Consider the following 20735-nt stretch of genomic DNA (forward strand, 5'->3'; position numbering starts at 1 on the left):
GTATTATTAAAAGAAAAAACAATACTTTGGTAATTATTTAAAACCCCTTCATGCTGTGACTCTATGCTGTGGCCTAGTCACAAGATGGCATAAGAAACCATGCCATCACCTTCAATTAGCTTCCTGAATTCCCCAAGTCCTCTTTGTGAAGTCTTTGGATCAAAATTAATGAAGCCCCTGGTAGAAAACTATGCTTTCAGGAGCTCTAAACATTCCAGCACTTAGGAGAACAAGATAAATGGATCTTATAGATCTCCACACATGTATGCATTTACACACAATGTCTTGAAGCACAAAATCGTCAGAAACAATATATGTTGCTTTTAAGGCATCAGAGGAAGCTTCGAGTGGTTTTACCTTCTAAATGCTCATGGCTTTAAATCTCTGCCAAATGTCATTAAACACACCCATCTCACTTTTCATACAGTATCACATCAAAATATTCTTCTGCATGCTCTAGGTCATTACTTCCTTCTCTTTTACAACTTCATTTCAGCATCTAAATCTCTTTTCTATTATTCTTCTTTCTCTCCTTGCCCCTTCCTCTGGCTCTAAATCTCTCTCCCAGACTATATGCATTGGATGTGCCTACAATTTCTCCTTGATCAAGGCTAGTGTAAAAACGTACAGCTCAGCACTCAATCAACGTCTCGCTCTTTCTTTTAAAAGCTTGCGATCTGAGTCTCTGATAAAATATTTCATTATTTGCAAATTAATGGCACAACACCGTCCAGCATCCAGTAGCTAAAAGAAAAGGCACTGCACCAAAGAAAGCCCATCTATATTTACTTACAGATGAAAAATCCTTAGAATTGCATACTTCTGTTACTCGAGCTCAACAAGAGCGTCAATGATGTGTATTTGCTGACTGGCTTTGTGCCTTTAACGCTTACCACGACAAACCATTCCACAGTAAAACCAGCAATTCATTTATCACTCGATTATAAATAAAGTCGACATAAAATATCTCTAAAAAATAAATAATCTAATAAAATCATAAATGCAAAAAAGAAAATCCTCTCTTCAAATGCATATAAACATAATTTTTGGTATGCGATTGCAATCAACTAGCAACTCAGCTACTAAAGTGATTGATAAAGAGAATATAAATAGATTATATTATCAAAATGTTATGCATAGAAAAACAAAAAACCGATGACGCACTCTGAAACCGGGTATGGCCCCAGAATGGAGTACTGCTACAAGGAACAGTCTAGCAGCGAGCATCATGCCTATAATCCTGTCTAACTCTCTGTGTGAGAACTGTGGCTAAATCTACTAAGGTCATGTGATTTAACCCAGCAACGTAACTACAGGTTCCTGTCTCTGTGCGTGAATGAATGGGTTTGTGAATGAGTGTGTGTGCATGTGTGTGGAGTTTCAGCGTGCCAGCGTGGTGATTAGACTGGCGCACATCTCGAAGAAGTCCATGGTATGGCTGCCCTGTCGCGGTGCTAGCATTGGCATGTTGCCCGGCAGAGAGCACGGCAACGAGCTGCTGAGAGGCGGTACATCAATAGCGACGGTTGCCGAGTCGATGCTGAGACGGGGTCGATGGAGACGTGCAGCTGAGCCTGAGCGCTGAGGTGTAGACGAGCCAGATTTCAGCTCGATGATGTCATCTGAAGAAAAAAGACAACAAGTAATTTGCTAACAATGTCTGCCTAACACATTTTGGAATGCAGTGTATACCAAGCCAGCAGAAATTCTGCTGATTTCTACTGATCAGTGATGGACGCTTAAATTGCACAACTGTTATACTGCCATTGTAGCCAATTGTTCATTAATTACAGTGTAAATGATATATAAATGTCTTATAGTCTAAGATGTTAAATGAACACATTATATTAATACTGGAGTCATAACTCATTAGCAAAGTACCATCAATGCTTTTGAAATCCAGTAGATAACTGCGGTTGTCCACTTGATAGAGCTGCAGACTCATTTTCACAAAGTTTCCAGTCACTGGGTTCTTTCTGCGCACCTTCAGGTGATAAGGATTTACCACCTAGAATAGACAAGATATAGACATCTTATATATTAATAGACATCTAATATATACACACTTGAATCAATCTCAACTGGTCCTGCCTGCTCTCAGGGTAAGAGGTAGGTATACATCAAGACTGTTTTCTGTTCTGGCACCGAGGTGGTTGAATGAACTTCTTCTAGATGTGTGAACAGCTAAGACTCTCTGCCTATCTTCTAACTTTGCATCCTAGTGGACCAGTGTTGATTTATTCCTGTATTTAGTCTTGTACGTCACTCTGAATAATGGCGTCTACTAAATGATGTAAATGTAAGCATGTCCATGTGAAAAAAAAACTATAATATAATACGGATATATTATGAAAGGGTGAATTTTGCTTCAATTTTTAAACCTTGGAATATATTATAAATAAAAATGTTAAAATAATTTCATAACGCATGGAATTTAAGTGCTTTCCTTAATGATTCCCAATCATCAAGAAGTGTTGAAACAAAAATGTCTATAATTACTTGTTTCTTTTAACTAGATGAGCAAATCGTTTGGGGAGAAAACAACAAAACTGTGATTAAAATATCACCATAAAAATGTTAAAAACACAAAAAAACCCAACCTGGAATACAAGCACTACATAAATTGCACTGTCCAGTTTCTGCATCCTTTATAACATCTCTTCATTTATGAATGTTTGTTCCGATTAGTTTTAAGAGGGCCTCACACTTGTTTCTCGTAACACACATTCCTATGGTGTCTGTGCAATGTCTATATGATTTTTAAAGTAAAAGGTATGTGGGACGTCCATGTCTGGGTTCACACATTACTGGTTTACCATGTCTTATTGCCGAATAAGAAATAGTTTTAGCTAGGGCTGCGATAATAAGCGATAATGAAATTTGTTGTCAAATAATGCCGTTATCAATTAGTTGGGCTGCTCAAGTTACAGGTTTTAGCGTGACGGCAAGAGAACATAGCCGCTTGCGAAATGCCGGAGAGTACAGGGTCAACTGGCAGCAGGAAAAGTGAGTGTCCCAAGTCACGAATGAAGGTAAAACATCAGCACAGTAAGCAAAAAAATTACCCCTTATTATGTCAAAATCATCTTCTTCTTCTTTCGGCTTCTCCTATTAGGGGTCGACACAGTGAATCATCTGTCTCCATACCCCCCTGTCCTCTACACCTGCCTCTTTTAAACCAAATAGCTGCATGTCTTCCCTCACCACATCCATAAACCTCCTCCTTGGTCTTTCTCTTTTCCTCCTTCCTAGTGGCTTCATCCTCAGCATTCTCCTACCGATATACCCCATGTCCCTCCAAACCATCTCAATCTCGCCTCCCTCACCTTGTCTTCAAAACGTCCTACATGCGCTGTCCACAATAATAAACTCATTTCTAATCCTGTCCATCTTCGTCACTCCCAACGAAAACCTCAACATCTTCAGCTCTGCTACCTCCAGCTCCACCTCCTGTCTTTTAGTCAATGCCACTGTCTCTAAACCATACATCATCACAGGTCTCACCACAGTCCTATAAACTTTCCCTTTCACTCTTGCAGATATCCTTCTATCACAAATCACTCCTGCCACTATTCTCCACCCACTCCACCTTGCCTGCACTCCTCTTACTCCTACAGAATTTCATTCCCCTTCTCTCCAGCACGTACCTCTCCAGGCTCTTCTCAACCTGCTCCCCACTCTCACCACAAATCACAATATCATCCGCAAACATCATAGTCCATGGAGACTCCTGTCTGACCTCGTCCGTCAACCTGTCCATCACCATCTGTTTTCAAACGTGATTTACTGCGGCTTTACTATGATCTAATGCTTGTTTCTTTAATGTTTGTATATTTTTTATGCATATATAATTTAATTATTATACACAATTAAATTAATTATATATTCTAGATGCTTAAATCTTCACAACTGAACAAAATGTCTGTGTATTTTTTTAAACAAAGACTGTAAAGCATGGTTTTCAACTTTACATCTGCAATTATCATTAAAAACAATACAAATGTTGATTTACACAAAAGCTTCACCTTGCAAAACCCAGAATGAGTGAATTTGTTCAAAGGAGAAATCCCACATGCACTCCACAACAAGCAGCTACTAAGCTTTAAAATGTCCAAATTAAAGATAATTAAACTCAATATGTGGCTTTTGCATTTTTAAGTACACTTTAATACATAAATACCCTGAATTAAGGTTTTTATATAGTTAAATAAAGCAAAACAAATCTGAAAATAATAATAATGATAACAATAATAATATTAAATAATCATCTGATTAATTGATGATCAAAATATTCAGTAGGTACAGTCCTAGTTTTAGCTCAGGTTTTGTCCAAAGTATATATACATGTCTGTTCCCACATTGTGTTCCTTCTCTGATCAGCCAGGGCACCACAGCATCATAGATCGCACTGGAAACCTCTTTTAAACCTCTGCAAGAATTCATTTTAGTGTGGGAATGATATAATCTTATTCACTCATTTCGGTACCACTGGATTGTTTCTCCACAAACAGATAGCTGGAAATCCATTTGTTTATCTACACAGCATGCACTTACTTGACCCTCACCTTCCAGTCATAATCAAGCTGCTTCATGGCACGGTACACTTCAGCCATGATGTCGTAGGGTCTGCTTTGACTGCGGATACCAAGATGCCACTTAGCCTTTTTCACTGCCAGAGATTTGGGTTTGGTGGTGTTCAGGGCGTCCAGTGGGCAACGGGCCTTGGGGCTGTCTGCCAAAAGTGGTGGCATCCTCTCAGGGTGTGGTTTCATGCTCTCGTCAATGAAGGAGCCAGCAGGTGGGCTGGAGGCCAGGTAGAACTCACTGGCCTGGTTCATGATACGACGATTGTCGATAATGAGATGATAAGCGACAGCCAACTGGTCCTGCGGGTCACCGCTGTACAGGCTGCCGAGCACTTCGGCCTCGGCACACTCAAACTTCTCACAAACATCTCGAACAGCTTCCTCATCGACCACAGCACTGTCATAGGAAGCGTCCTCTGGGAACAGGTAGCTGGGAAGATCCTGCTTGAACCACTCATCCTCTCTGAGGGAACACAGCCGCACAACTATTATTAGACACAAAATCTTGCTGACAAGCTTCTACAACATGACCAAAAAATATGCGGACCAGCACAATTTCAAGCGATTCCCCAAGTTATTAGAATGGCTTTGTATGCTATAGTGTTACAATTTCCCTTCAGTGCAACTCAAGAGGACCAAACTGGCGCTAAAGTAATTGAGTGTCTTGCACAGAGCCCTGACCTCAACCACACAGAACTCGTTTTGGATGCAGTGGAAAGCCTGATTCCTACACAGACCTCCTCACAAACATCAATGCCTGATTTCACTAATGCTCTTGTGGCTGAATGAGCACAAATCCCCATAGTCATGCTCCTAAACCTTGGTTGGAAGACAAAAAAAATTAGAAGTATTTATAACAAGTGGGAACTAAATCTGGAATTGGGATGTACAACAAACACATTAAGTGTGATGGTCAGGTGTCCACAAACTTGTTTTAGGAATACTTAAGTGGTTATTATTCTTAACTACAAAAATATCTCTATACGACTTTATATCTTGAACCTGAGTTGAACCTGAACCTCGACTGAAATTATTTCCTTGTATGGAATATTTCCTGGTAAGATTCCTGTACATTTACATACCTACTTTACACATCACTACAAAGAGTTCTCAAATGACCTGCTATAGAGCTCTGACCTCAACCTTTTGAGATTAATTATAACTGCACCACACAACAGCAAATGGGGACATAAATTGAAACATGATGTTATATATATGATTGGGTAAGAGGTATTCATGTTGTAAGGGTTTTTATATTTAAAATCTTTTAAGTGTCTAACCTGATGTCTTTGATTGTGGCCCTCTTCAGAGGGTCTACCTGGAGCATAAGTATCAGCAGGCTGGCCACAGAGCGATTAAGGTACTCAGGGATGTAAAAGACTCCTCCACGAATCTTCTTGAAAAGAGTGGGCACGTGCTCATCGTCGAAAGGCAAAGTCCCACACAGTAGAGCGTACAGGATCACACCACAACTCCAGATATCCACCTCTGGACCTGCATACAGTCTTTCAACGACCACACAGTAAGTATGCTGGTTGTGGTGTTTGCGAGGTGTTGTGTTTTTTTTTTTAGCATAGAAAGTCATAAGGCAGCACAGGCATTCATGAAAAAAAGGAATGCAGGCTATATACCAAGCAGTAAAGCAAAAGTGGCTAGATAACGTCACACAGTCAGTTTGTCTTACAAATTAAGACTATGACATGAAATGTCATGACTGGTTACCTTCCAGAGATGACCTCTGGAGCAGCGTAGTTAGGTGAACCGCAGCTTGTTCTTAAAAACTCGCCATCTGACATCATGTTTGAAAGGCCTAAAATAAAACACGAGACACACTTAACATTAAAGAGCTGTTTCTTTTAAAGATACTAAGGAGCAACTGAACATACATACAGTATGCTTTGAATCAAATCATTAGAAATGGCTGGATGTTATAAGGCCATTAACAAGAATGTAAACTGCACTGTGTGAAATGATAGAGATGAACTAATAACATTAGGAACAGAATTCCAGTAGCAAGCAGATTAAATTCCTCTCCATGCTTCTTTACTCCATTCCTCCCATTATTTATTTTTAGCATTTTGTAATTGCAAAAAAACTGCCTTTGACAAAAATGTGTGAAATATAAAAGCATAAGTTCATCCAAACAAAGTCACTTAATTTCCCTGATTTAACGTTTTAGATCTAAAATGCAAAGGACAACTGACTCTAAAAGCAAAAACACTCTTTTATCAAGAGCCATCAAGAGGAAGATGAAAATGAAAGAGGTCAAACTGATTTTTTCAGTAAAACAGTAAATCTTAGTGTCCTCTTCTAACCAAAAATGGTACACAGATGTAAACCTGCTTTTTGTTATAATTCATACTAAGAATTGTTTTCCTTAATAACTGTCATTATTAGAATTTTTTTGCCAAAAACCTAAATACAATCTCCAACTGACATGTTTCCTAGGCAAACAAACAACCTGATTAATGGACTAAATTTCCAAAAAAAATGTCAAAACTGCCTGTTGCTTAGCAACTCTGTTCCTGTGTACCAAAGTCAGCAATCTTGGCGTTCATGTTGCCGTCCAGAAGAACATTCTCCGGTTTCAAGTCTCTGTGCACCACCATGTGTCTGTGACAGTAGTCCACTGCGGAAATGATCTGCTGGAACAAACGGCGAGCTTCAGTGTCCTCTACCTGTTTGTAGAGACGGGGGAGAGTACAGTGATGAAGAATTATTAAACACTAACACACCTACACTACTGCAGAGATGTACTTTACAGTCAAAATAAAATCGATGGTGTGGTCAGGGATGAAGCATGGCTGCCTTTAATTTAAAATAAATACAAAAAAAACATTATAGAATCATGGTGACTGTTTTTTTTTTTATGTATAGTGGACAAATGCCATATGTGGTCCTTCCCCAAACTCTATTGAACACCTTTGGGATGAATTGGCACACTGACTGACCCCAGGCCTCCTCACCTCACCTACATCACCTACTTTACTAACATTCTTTTTGCTTGCATGAGCACAAATCTGCACAACCACACTCCAAAATCTAGTGGAACATCTTCCCAGAAGAGTGGAGGGAATTATAATAGCAAATCGGGACTAAATGTGAAATCGAATTTTCAACCAAGTACAAACACATTACATTTAAGAGGATATAGAAAAGTCAACAGGAGGAAGATTTTTGCTTCTTTATTTAGCTTAGCCTTGACATAAAAATATTTATATATATTTTTTTCAAAATGCCAGGACGAGCAATTTCCCACCCGTGATCAAATGCACAATCTCATTATTGCAAAACACATCTGTGCCAGTCCATAAAAAGGTACCTTGCAATTATAAGGTTTAGCCAGGCTCAGCGGTTATGCATGTTGTTTATAGGCTTGCTAAAGAAAATGACATAAGGTACAGATTACATTTAACAGCCATTTATTTAACATTTAATGGATGCATTTTACAGTTACTGACTGTAGCTCATTTGTTGCTATACACAAGCTAAGAGCATCTGTATAGCAGATGACCCTGATAAAATGTCCAAAGGTACCTGTACCTAATGAAGTGACTGTGAAACACACTCGTTATGCTGGAGTTCTTACCCTTCCATTCTTACAGATATAATCAAAGAGCTCTCCTCCAGATACATACTCCATCACCATGAAGAAGTCTGTGGGAGTACTAATCACCTGATAGCTGCAACACACACACAGACACATTTAAATTATAGTAATACTTCAGTGTATTTTACAGAGTGTATTACAAAAGACATAGTACTATGAAAAGACTGAGTGAGTATTGTTTTATGTTGTTTTAAATATGATCGCAATGGTAATTACTGTTGCTACTTGCAGAAACACATATTACAATATTCATATGTGGTGGGTTAAATCCAGGTTCAAATGGGGAAACCTGTTTATATATTGTGCTGTATACTGTATATGTAGAAGCATTGTTTATGTAGTTAACCCTCCTTATCAGAAGCCCCAAATAAATACCAAACGTAACAGAAAATCTGAAATATGACAGCAAAACAAAAAAGCCCCACAGCAGCATGACCTCATCCGATTGGAAAGGCCCTTAAAGAACATCACATAGGACCATCACAAGAAAAAAGCAATTGCACATTATCTCATCATTGTGTTTATTTTGAATAACACAGCTTGCTTTGAGTATGGTTTCGGCATTCATAATACCCATATTTATGAAGTTAAAGTAAGCTCAAATAAAATATCACAGAAATGTCCTTGTATGATTTTATTCATTAAGATTCATAGTTCCTTTGATTTTGTGAACATTCTCCAGCTCTCCATATTCTGTGATCTCTAAGTCTCTTGGTTTGTGAGCCAATCAAGAACAAGCATGTCTGGTTTCATAAGGACCAAACCTTATATTCTGAGGTAATGCTGTTGTATTTTTGATTTTGCTCTCATGCTTCCAAATATGATTGTGTTTTTGGTTTGTTGATTTGTTCTGCAAATATGGAACATTAAGTTGCTTAATATATTGTTCATTTGCAACTCAACATGGATCAAAAATGAATATAAATGAATCATTTGTATTTTGAATGGATTTTTTGTATTTGAATTATTCGAGTTATATGAAGCCTTTTTTAGTTTGGCCGATTTTCTTTTTTTTACGTAAATGTAACATTTATTGAATAACACAAGCCTCTCCAATCAGTGCACTCATGCTTTCTCTAAATGTATTTTCATTCGCTTTCTAAAAGCAGCATAACATTTAACCAAGGAAATATATAAGGCTAGATTAGGAACAAATGTTAAGAAGTTGACGACACAAGTTGACGATCGGTCGTCTGGAATGTCAGTGGGGTTTTTAAGTGTCAGTCGGCTTTTTTTCCACACCAATGGCTCTAGTAGGACGGCTTTAGCTGTTTCTCGGCTGATTCTGCATGTCGAATCAGCGGCGGAGCTAGTCAGAAAGAAAGTGAATCCAATTGACTAATTAACTTAGTAAATAAACACACACAAAAAAAAAACGGAACACACTTCTTGTCATTCTTGCTCTTGTCTTTGCAACTTAGCAGACATGTAGCAGTAACGGTAGGGAAAGGGAAGGAAAGGGTAAGCTGTAAACGCTGCTTCACAGTTCTAGCTCATCTGGTTTCCATGTTTGGATGCTGAATACAGACTACTGCCACCTGCTGGTATGAGACAGTTATGTTTTCTAATGTAAGTGCAAAATTTACAACACAACATTCCTTTTTCATAATCTCCTGTATGAAATCCACACCTGACCTCTGCAGAAGCACCCAATTACACTAAGACTGGCTTGACAGGTGGCAGTGCGTGCCCAATGGCAGGTAAGAGATTGCCCCTTACCCGAGTGCATAAGGCACTTGCATGCGTTACCTTTCCTCAGTTGACATTCCCTTCTCGTGACATCTATTTTTCTTACCGCACAGCTTGCTGGTTATCACACCGCACTTTTTGTCTTGAGGGGGACACATCTTTGGATCAGCCTCCACCAGACGTGCTCGTCCTTAGTCAGGTAAGCTTTTCTAAAACTCCTGCACAGGTGGACCACTTGTTGCAAGCCAGCCTGGCTGCGTGCGGCGGTCTCATCGCTGCTAGGGATTCCCATCCCTTATGTGTTGTCTGCTTGGGTCTTAAACATGCTCGAGAAGCTATCGACCTTCCCGAGAATTGTAGCCATTGCTTAAACAGCTCCTGCATCCCAGGCTCAAAGTTCCTGCTATGCAGTGCGTCGACTTCGGGTTGTCTGTCTTAGAGGGGGGAAAAGGCAAAGCTGTTGCACATTTGGGGCCTCTCGCAGTGCAGCTTCCTCTAACTGGGCCGACCAGTGTCTGTCCTCGTTCGAGGATTTATTTCCAACCGGACCACCCGGTTCCGGGTATAAGGACGAGGCCCATCCCGTCACCTGTAGGCCGGCAGGCTTCTGCTCCCACTGCCTTGCCTCAATCTGTACTTCTGGAGCCTTGTGAACAAGCTGTCGCTTACCTTAATATCGAATGGCTGGCCCTCCTGAACGATTCGGATCAGGAGAGGGATGTGTATGACAGAAAACTTCTGGGACCTCCTCCCGGCCCTAGAAAGCAGCTTCTTCTTCCCATTCTCCCTGCATTTTTTTGGAGATACGCTTGATCCTAAACATGGTCTGCGGGTTAAAGATATGGCGAGTCTCAACATGGATGACCCCCCTGTCATCAAGCCCTCTATAGCCAGACACGTTAACCCCTCTTAAGGTGGGCTGCTCACCCCACCCAAAACTGTACTACCAGGCAAGAAGAATGGCTTCTCCACGTCCATTTATCAGGCTTCTTACAAAGCATTTGCTCTCGCAGTAAGTGCTCTTAACATCTCCTCGCTGTTGTCCGCATATCAGGCCGAACTCCTCATTGATGTTGGACAACAACTGGAGAAAGGGTCGCCAAGCGGTCCAAGCGAGCAGGCGCTCTATCGCTCTATTGGTGGTTGGAGAATGCGTGCTGTGGTTTAATCTATCCGGTCTCCCCGATAGTGAAAAGCGGCACATTGCAGGAGTGCCGGTTGAGCCTGGACAGGCTCCCTTTGGCTCTGCCGCTGCGCTAATGCAGCAGCGCTGCGATGACAAGAACAAGAAGGAAGAGGCTTTCAAACTTTGTCTTCTAAAGAAAGCCAACGCCACACCAGATGCTGTCTGTGGGGCCGCCTAACGCACTTGCTATGGGATGCTATTCCCACCATACAGGCAGTACTAAGAAACCCTGCGGAAAACCACCGGCTCAGCCGAGTGACCCACACCCACGGCGGCCGCATCTAAGAAACCCCCTAACCCCACTCCTTCTAAACAAAAACAGCCGGCCTGATGCTTAGCCACAGGGAGCTTTAAGTCCGTGTTCATGGGTGGCCAGCCCTTCGGACACCTGTTCTGCACTCTATGTTTCCCTGTTCAAAAGAAAGAGCCCTGCCAATGTGTGCTGATCTCCAGTTCGGGTCACCACACAGCTCCCTTCAGACTCCTCTCACAAATTTAATAAAGACTCCAGCCCCAGTGTTTCACAAAACACAAAAATAATAAAAATACATAACGAATCATATTAATTAGTTTTCTGAGGGAGTATTTCCCTTTAAACCCTTGCATGTTGCTCCTTGTTAGCCCACTAGATGGCATCATTGCACCAATAATGAGCGATCCGGCCAGACCGACTCTAGGCAGTCCACCAGGCTGCGTGGGGATGCACGGGAGCCTGAATGGGTGATTCACACAATCACAAGGCTTCAGTTTCAGAGCACCCCCACATTTCATCTGAGTATTTTGGGCGAGAGCTCCACTCACATTCTGATAGATGAAATCGCTTTCCTCCTCGAGAAAGGGACGGTTAGAGTTGTAGCTCTGCATTTATGCAAACAGGGCTTTTATTCTCGCTACTTCCTGGTCCCAAAAAAGGACGGCTCTCTCCGTGGTATTCTGTATCTCAGAATGTTGAACACGCATTTAAGGAAATACAATTTCAGAATGCTATCACACAGCACTCTTGTACATTTATTAAAACAGTACGATTGGTTCAGCTCAAATCCATCTGTGCAATGCTTTTTTCATATATCTATCCTTCTCAAAGGAGATTCCTTCATTTCACCTACTAAGGTGTGTGTTACGAATTCACAGTCCTTCCGTTCAGGCATGCACAGTCCAAGGACTTTCTGTCTGTTTGCGCCACTGAGAACAGCTGACATACATAGCTGATTATAGCCTATTCAAGAGAGAAAGTGATTCAAAACACTACCCATGTGCTTACGCACATCACAGCGCTCGGTTTCAGAGTCAATGTGAGCAAGAGCAATCTCACTCCTGCTCAGAATGTCATATTCTTGGGTTTGGAGCTGAATTCCATTACAATGCGGATGCGCCTGTCGCAGAAGCACATTCTCGCCTGCATGAATTGTCTCTCTCAGTTCAGGGATGGAGCAAGGGTACAACGTACATCATACATGTCTTAGATTACAGGGTGTTATGGCTTCGTCTGTCAATGTCCTGCCTCTAGGCCTTCTGAAAATGAGGACTTCATGAAGTGGATTTTATCTCTTCATCTCAGTCTGTTGCGCAATCTCTGCCACGTTTGTCACGGCGACAGGCACATGCACAGCAGCGCTGCGCCACTGGGGAAAGACAGAATTTTATGCTCATGGGATCCCCTTTAAGGTGATCATGCTGCAGAAAGTGGTAAAGACAGATGCCTTCTTAACAGGATGGGGAGCCACACAGGAAGGCAGATCAGTGAATGGTGTGTGGCCAAACACACTACACTCAGCCCATATCAACTATTTGGAGCTCCTTACTGTGTGGAAGGCTCTGAAACATTTCTTACTCCACTTGCAGGGGGATTATGTGCTGGTGCGCTGTGACAATACAACAGCTATAGCACATATCAACCGTCAAGGGGGATGCGCTCCTAAAAGCTTCCACTCAAAAGCTTTACCTCACAAGCTGTTAGTATGGAGCAGACAGTTTTCTGTCTCGTTATGGGTGACTCATGTCCCGGACTTTCTGAACAGGGGCGCAGACCTTTTGTCATGGGGAAATCCACTCTAAGAAGAGTGACTCCTTCACCCTCAAATAGCGTGGTTGCTATGGAAGAGGTTCGGACGGTCGGTCATCTATTTCTTCGCCTCGCGCGGAAACACCCACTGTCCAATGTTCTTCTCACTACGGGACGATGATGCCCTCCTTGGCCTGGACTCACTGGGTCACCCATGGCCCAACGTGCTGCTCTACGTGTTTCCTCCGCTCTGCCTAATAACTCCAACCCTGGCCAGGGTGGGAGTACAGGGTTTGACCCTGATCCTAATAGCACCCAGGTGGCCCAAGGCACCATGGCTAGCAGAGATAATCCCTCTTCTGTATGCAAGGCCAAGGCCCCTTCCATTATGTATGGACCTCCTTTCCTAAGATCTACCATCCTCACCCAGACAGGGTGGCTCTATAGGCCTGGCCCATGAGAGGGCAAATTTAAACACTTTGGGGCTTCCCCCTCGTGTTATTGACATTATTGAGAATAGATATTTCTATGGTTAAGGACTATTTAGTGGTTATTGCTGCGTGTCATGCCGGGTTGGTGCCACTACGGTGGAGTAACATCCCCTTATCCGTAGATTTATGAAGGGTGCTGACCGCTGCATACCAGTACCCAGTCCTATAATGAGACCTCTGGAGGTGCTGTCTCTACAGCCATTTGAGCCCCTGGGTGATATCTCCCTCAGACTTCTGTCCTTGAAGACAGCTTTGCTTCTGGCCTTGGCTATCGCCAAACGTGTCAGCGATTTGCATACACTCTGGTTCATTCCTTGTGCACCAAATTCTCGCTCAATGGGGATAAGGTTCTTCTCAGGCCCAACCCAGCCTTCCTGCTTAAATGCTTCCCAGTTACCATTTTTTACTGGTGGTGTGACCGAGCTCTCCGCTTTTCACCCTCCTCCTTTTCCTCTGCAGAGGACCATGCACTGCGCTTGCCTTGCGGGGTTACATTGACAGGACTAGCCCTTTAAAAAGAGCGACCAGCTCTTCATTTCTTGGGCCCCCCTGAACACGGGGAATCCCATTTCTAAGCAACGCCTCTCTCATTGGCTTGTGGAAGCTATCACCTTGGCATATGAATCTAAGGGAGTGCAGCCTCCAAGGGGCCTTAGAACTCACTCCACTAGAGGCTTGGCTGCTTCTTGGGCTTTGTTTGGAGGGGTTTCCTTGCAGGACATTTGTGCCGTTGCAAGCCTCTCTACATACCTTTGTCAGATACTACCGGCTTGATGTTACCCAGACCCCGGTAGCGCATGTGTTCTTAGTAGTGGGCTCTTTGTAGCCTTGTGCTACTAGGCCCACACTCCTTTTAATCCTGACTGCCCAAACCAGTTATGCATGTTATCAAGCATGCTAGTTTGTACCCTTTCCCAACACCAAAATTTATTAAACAATATACATTGTTGTGTTCTTCTACGGACTGCCCACATGTTGGGTGTCATCAGGATCCCAGCATGCATGTTACCACATGTCATGCTTTTCATGGCTGGGTTTCCACCCTCACTTTGTGTGAGGTCTACTACTTTGTGACGTGCCAAGCACCGCCTTGGGGGCCATCTTCTGGCTTACAGGGCCTCGCTGTAAGTGTATTGGGCAACCGGAGAGTTGTCCATATTGCCCATAGGTGGAGCTCGAACACAAGATGATGAAAGAGAACAATAGGTTACACTTCGTAACCCCTGTTCTCTGGAACATCGAGTGGAGAGACCCACCAAGTTTGCTGCATGAGAAGCGTATGTTTACTGAGAAAAGGTAGCGTGTGCAGGTGCCATATGCACTTGGGTGAGGAGCGTTCTCTTATCTGCTATTGGGCACTCGCTCCTGTCTGTCATGCCAGACTTGGTGCAATTGGGTGCTCCTGCAGAGGTCAGGTACGGATGCCCTTCCTTTAGGTGTATCTCTCCATTAGATGTTTCAGAGAACCGGGGTTACGAACAGTGTTTCAGATGCGCCTGCCTAATAGTCGGCCTAATATGCAGCACAATCGGCCGATGCCGATTAATTAAAAAGAGGCCAAAAATTGCCATGATTAATCAGGCCAGCTGATCAATCGGTCAACCTCTGATATGAAGTACTTCATTTACAGTACTATGCAAGTTTTAAAATGGTTTTAAAAATGTAAGTGTTAATAGTTAATACAACTAAATGAACATAAAATAAATCTAAATCAAATAAATATTTGCTTTGACCACCCTTGCCAGCAAAACATCATTAACCTTCTAAGACCTGAGCTTTGGTCTGGCTGGCATTTTAAGATTCCTTCCAGTTATTTGGGGTTAGGAAGAACCAATAATTATAATAACCATATATTTTCTTTGAACATGAAGCTCTTCTTGGAAAAAAAATGATGTCACTTATGTGGACACGGTCTGTATTTACAGAAAACAATAAAGACACCATTGTGCACAATGTCCACGTATGTGGACACCCAGGTCGTAGGAGGTTAATTCTTCTAGATACTGTACACCTGCACACAGAATTAGAAGAACTGGCAGAAACCAGTGGGAGCCAGGTATTAACTTTCGGGAGTCTGCCGGGAAGTCTGGCCAGAAGTGGTCTTCAAGAAGGAAATGGCCAAAAAGCCTACATTTGACATGGAAACAAGACTAAGCAACTCAACTATGAAATGGGGTTCAGAAAAATAGCATAAAACAGAACAAGGCAAAAAGAAGAAAAAGGTTCTAGGAAGTAATAGTTTTGGCCCCCAGAGAGTCCTAATCTTAACATCATCCGGTCTGGAATTATATGAAGACACAGAAGAATTCCACAAAAGATCTTTGGTTTGTTGCAGGCAAAGTGTAGTCACACCAAATACTAATTTGGATTGGAATGATGGTTCATTTACTTTCTATTTGTAGTTGATAAAGGTAAACTTTTAACACTTGTATTTTTGAAAGCATTCTTAGTTTACAGCAATTTGTTTACAAGTGCCTAAAACTTTACTTATATTTGTATATTCTATATAGGATTTACTAGAAGTATGACTAAGAATACCATCAAAAACATTTTGTGAAAACCAGTTGCTGTACATTTGGCATTATTTAAGGATAACAAAATCATCTAAAAGGAATAATCTTTGCCCTGATAGCAGCTGAGCTCAACGCTGTCGCTGTCAGACTAAATGGTAACGCCAGCTGTTGCTGTATGCACAAAGAGAGACCATACAGCGTTAAAGGTCAAACTGCGTATTTAATGAACATCACAGCCCATGATATCTGACACTAACCTTTTCACAATGGAGCTATCAATTACACATGTAACGCTCTGTGTTCAGTGTGCAATCTCCTCTGGCTTTCACATGCTCATCTTTGATATCATCTCCCCTAGGGGGACAGCGAGATTCCCGTCGCAGCTTGGAAAACGCACGGCACACTGCTGTGAAGCGTGATGGCTATGCTATAGCTCTCATTTAACAAGCTTCTGTCGACTCTTACTCATTGTAAGCTTTCTACTGTTTTGATGACAGGAGACAGCATATTCACTGCAGGCGAGAAACTGTACGAAAGCCTGTCAGATCTGCTTGACTTAGCAGCATGATAAAAAAAAAGAAACGTGCTGCTGAACAGCTGCTGGATGGCCATGTAGAAAATGTCGGGATAAAAGAACACCTTTGGAATAGTAAAAGGATTATTTATATGCTTTTACAACCTAGGTGATGTACTGAATTGTATCTACAGCAATCATTTATATATTATTTATTACCTGCAAAATGCCATAAACATCCTTATTGTACATATAAGTAGCTGGGAACAAAAATTTGCATCATTATAGCAAATCTCTGTACTGTACAGAATGACTAATAATGTTAAACTGCAAGGGTATAATGATACAGCGTATCAAATTCCATCTTCCGACAGTCTCCATACTTTTACATGATACATACACTGTATGGACAATAGTATTGGGACACCTGACATCGCCAGCCACATGTGATTCTTCCCCAAACTGTTATCACAAAGTTGGAGGTGCACAATTGTATCGGATGTCTTTGGAGGCGGTTGTATTACTTTTTTTTCTATGACTTGAACTCGGAGACCCAAACCTGTTCCAGCATGACAATTTCCCCCTGTGCACAAAGCCAGCTTCATGAAGATACAATTCACATGGGTTGAAGTGGGCGATCTGGAGTGGAAGATCTCGAGATACGACCTCAACCCTACTGAACACCGTGGAGATGAACTGGAGCACTGACTGCAACCTACATCACTTTACTAAAAACATCTAGTGAAACATCTTTCCAGAAGAATGGGTGCTTATTATAGCAGCAAATGGGGACTAAATGTTGTATGGGATGCTCTGAAAGCACATACAAATCTTATGGTCAGGTGTCCACAAACTTTTGCCCATGTAATGTGGTTAGAAACGTCTTGTTTATTTGCTAAATATATGTTACACCTCCCTAGTTATTACTATCAACTTTATTATTCATCCAACATCAAAAAACAGCCACCATCAGCAAAGAAACCTGGTGAATTTGAGTTTGTGGCCTAAAAAGAGCTCAGAAGGGATAAACGATAGTTTAGTTTGATTCACTGTTAAAACATTATTTCCATGATTTCAATAATGATGTGTGTGTGTGTGTGTGCGTGTGCATGCGTGCGTGCGCATGCGTTTGCGTGCATACTCTTCCACTCACAGCTTGATAATGTGTGGATGCCGGAACAGCTTGAGGTTCTGGATTTCTCGTTTGATTTTGCCGACCACATCTAGACTGCGGATCTTCTGCCTGTTCAGGATCTTAACAGCAACCTTATGGCCTGTTAGCTGGTGCTCTCCAACTGTGTGGAAAACAAATAAAATCTTAGCTGCAGCACCACCACCAAAGGTTTCCTCGAAAACAGCTGGGAAAAGATTGGTTGAAAGAAATCAGACAGATCCGTGACCTCCTGTTCCATACTTCTAACAGAACAATGGGAATCGAGGTTTTTATTGTTTTGGTTTTAAGCTTTAAATCCTTAAAAAACACAATGTGATATGGCCTGCAGGTGAACAAGTGAACGCAAGGGGTGAAGGTATTATGAAGAATTATGACGAGAATTTAGAAAATAAAGAAATCTTTTTTATTATTATTATTATTATTAAATCCAAATAAAGCAGATACACAAATTTTGAGCACTAACTGGACACACATACGAATGCAGAAAACAATGCTGCATTACTCCTTCTATTATACACTACATGACCAAAACTTTGTGGACACTTGACCAACAAACCCATGTTTTTCCTTACCACAAATGTAATAATATCTGCTCTATGAAGACAAGGTTTGCTGATTTGAAACTTCACAGATATCAATCCCACTGACACTTGGAACACCAACTGAACCTCAAATCTCCTCACCCAAAATCCTGATCTCATTAATGTTCTTGTAGCTCAATGATCACTGTGCTTCAAAATATTGTGATACACCTTCCCAGGAGAGTGAAGTTTATAAATTAATTAATTAATTAATTAATCTGGAATGAGATGTTCAAGTGCATATGTCACATGCCCACAAACTTATATATATATATATGTTTTGCTAATTTAATGTGTAATTCTGCTGATTCTTTAAATTAATAATTTGACAAACAAAAAAACTAAACATCACGTCAACAATAATTAGGGGAGGGGCGTGGCTAAACATCCCGTTGTTTATGCGGTGTGGGCGTGGCTATACGTCCTGCTATTTATGTTGTAGGGCCACACCTCCCGTAATTTATACAGTGGGGGCGTGGCTATACTGCCCGTTGTTGATGTTGTGGGGGGCGTGGCCGCGACCACGTGCTGCCTATTACGGCTGATCATTGTAATCAAGACATTGACGTTAAACTGTATGTTCTTTCGACATCATTTGATAACAGCGACAACAAATGTATAGATCAAGAACGAACTCAGGCACGATATTAGGAATCGAGTTGTGAGGCCAGAAGACCACATGGGGGCGGTGAAAAAATAAATCAGTTCGGAGTTTATCAGAATTCCGTTAGTGCTGCTTCAAGGTCATGCTTATTATAATAATATCAGCATCAACATCTCAGCAGCATACACCTGCACATTTCCCCCTGTGTACCACATTGTCATCGCGCATCAATGCCCCAATACATAACAATACGTCGTAAACACACACGCGCGCACGCACAATTAGCGCATCGATCTTAGTCAACTGAATGAGATGGCAAAACATAGGAAACTCAAGATTACCAGCATAATCCATTAATTAACCTTACGTTATTATAACCCCTGAAAATAAATAATATATTACAGCCTAACACTTAATATGGCAGTGACATGAATCGGCATATTTACTACTGCACGATGGAAAGCAGTGTTTATTTTTGTTTGTTTGTTTAGATAATGTATCCCCGGACAGTTCCGGATAGATTCCCAGCCGCGAACGCAAACGCTCGGTGCGGAAAAGCGCGTCGGGTGCGCGAGACCCCCTGCTGCGCGCTTTGCGTAAAAACGGAGCGACCCGCCGGCAAAAGCGGACCGCCGACGGTCACCGCAAAACCAAGCGTCATTTCCACTTGGGCGTCCGCAAAACCACAGGGACCAAACCGCCAGACTTAACTCTTCACTTTGCCAAACGTGCCGACTCCGAGCGTGTCCCCGAGGATGTAGTGTCCTATCTTGACCCTGCCTTCGTGCTTCTGCTTCTCGGCCATTTTACAATCCGTGCTCCGTCCGACTCAGCGCAGGCACGGTGCAGGCAAGGGGCGGGGCTGGGGTGCGTGAAAGGGGCGGGGCTTGAGCGAGATCGGGCGACTGGCTGTGATGGCTGAGACTGATCTGTGATCAGCTTGTTTACGGGTTCAGCACGTTACACTGAACAGTAATGAGTGAAGCCGCTGTTCTGTGCTCAGCGCATGGTCCAGGCTTGTGGAAAATAGGGGCGGGGCACTGAAGGCAAGAATATATTGCCAATTTTTGAAGCAACACGTGTTTGGACTTTAATAGTTCACTGATCCAGTCTGTCAGTCTGTCAGTGCACTAATAATAATGCCGTATAAGGGAAATTACTCGGAATTTCGCAGCATATACTATATCTCGTTGTTGCTAAAGTTGTTCATTGGAAAGTGGTTCCGAGTTTTGATTTTATTCTCATGATCCTACAGATACATAACACAAACTGTATATATCTCTGTTTTAAACACAAACTGTTACATCAGTAGAATACACGTTTTTGTTTATTTTGTAAATGTTTAGTTTTTAATTTATTATTATTATTATTGTTATTATTATGGTAGAAGTAATAGTAGTAGTAGTAGTAGTAGTAGTAGTAGTAGTAGTAGTAGTTGTACGCTACCACTAGATGGCAGTAGTTGATCATTGCTGAAATTACCTGCGTTTAAAAGAAGGACTCGTCCAAGCAAGTACAGTATAAATATTGCAGACCATTAAAGCAGATATTTCCTAATCTTCCCCATACTGAGGATCAATATTATTAATAATAATAATAATAATCGTCATCATCATCATCATCATCATCATATAATTAGAATCTATCTGTTTAATGCACACATAACACATGGTCAGGCAGCTAATTGCACTCTCACTTTACAGCTACAGGATCCTGATGCAGTTTTCCTCCTGTTCGCACGGGTTTCTTCCAGGTTCATTTTTTTAATCCATTGTTTAAATGCAC

At 41.8% G+C, this 20735-nt stretch overlaps 1 protein-coding gene across 2 annotated transcripts; it reads right to left on the bottom strand.

The window, feature by feature from the left end:
• Window positions 1-769: 769 nt before the first annotated feature.
• Window positions 770-19798, bottom strand: prkaa2 (protein kinase, AMP-activated, alpha 2 catalytic subunit). Of its 2 annotated transcripts, XM_046836347.1 has the most exons (9): window positions 19662-19798; window positions 17745-17886; window positions 8176-8269; window positions 7120-7264; window positions 6309-6396; window positions 5867-6091; window positions 4566-5049; window positions 1882-2008; window positions 770-1622 (listed from the first exon to the last, which is right to left on the bottom strand). In XM_046836347.1, the coding sequence occupies exons 1-9, from the start codon at window positions 19753-19755 to the stop codon at window positions 1381-1383; spliced, it is 1641 nt and encodes a 546-aa protein (XP_046692303.1). In that variant the 5' UTR covers window positions 19756-19798; the 3' UTR covers window positions 770-1380. The 2 variants fall into 2 exon arrangements, with proteins under 2 accessions (XP_046692303.1, XP_046692304.1); XM_046836348.1 differs by lacking the exon at window positions 770-1622 and having other exon boundaries at window positions 4555-5049.
• Between the last annotated feature and the right edge of the window lie 937 nt (window positions 19799-20735).

This window comes from Silurus meridionalis, chromosome 23, assembly GCF_014805685.1.
Source record: "Silurus meridionalis isolate SWU-2019-XX chromosome 23, ASM1480568v1, whole genome shotgun sequence".
NCBI classification, from domain to species: domain Eukaryota; kingdom Metazoa; phylum Chordata; class Actinopteri; order Siluriformes; family Siluridae; genus Silurus; species Silurus meridionalis.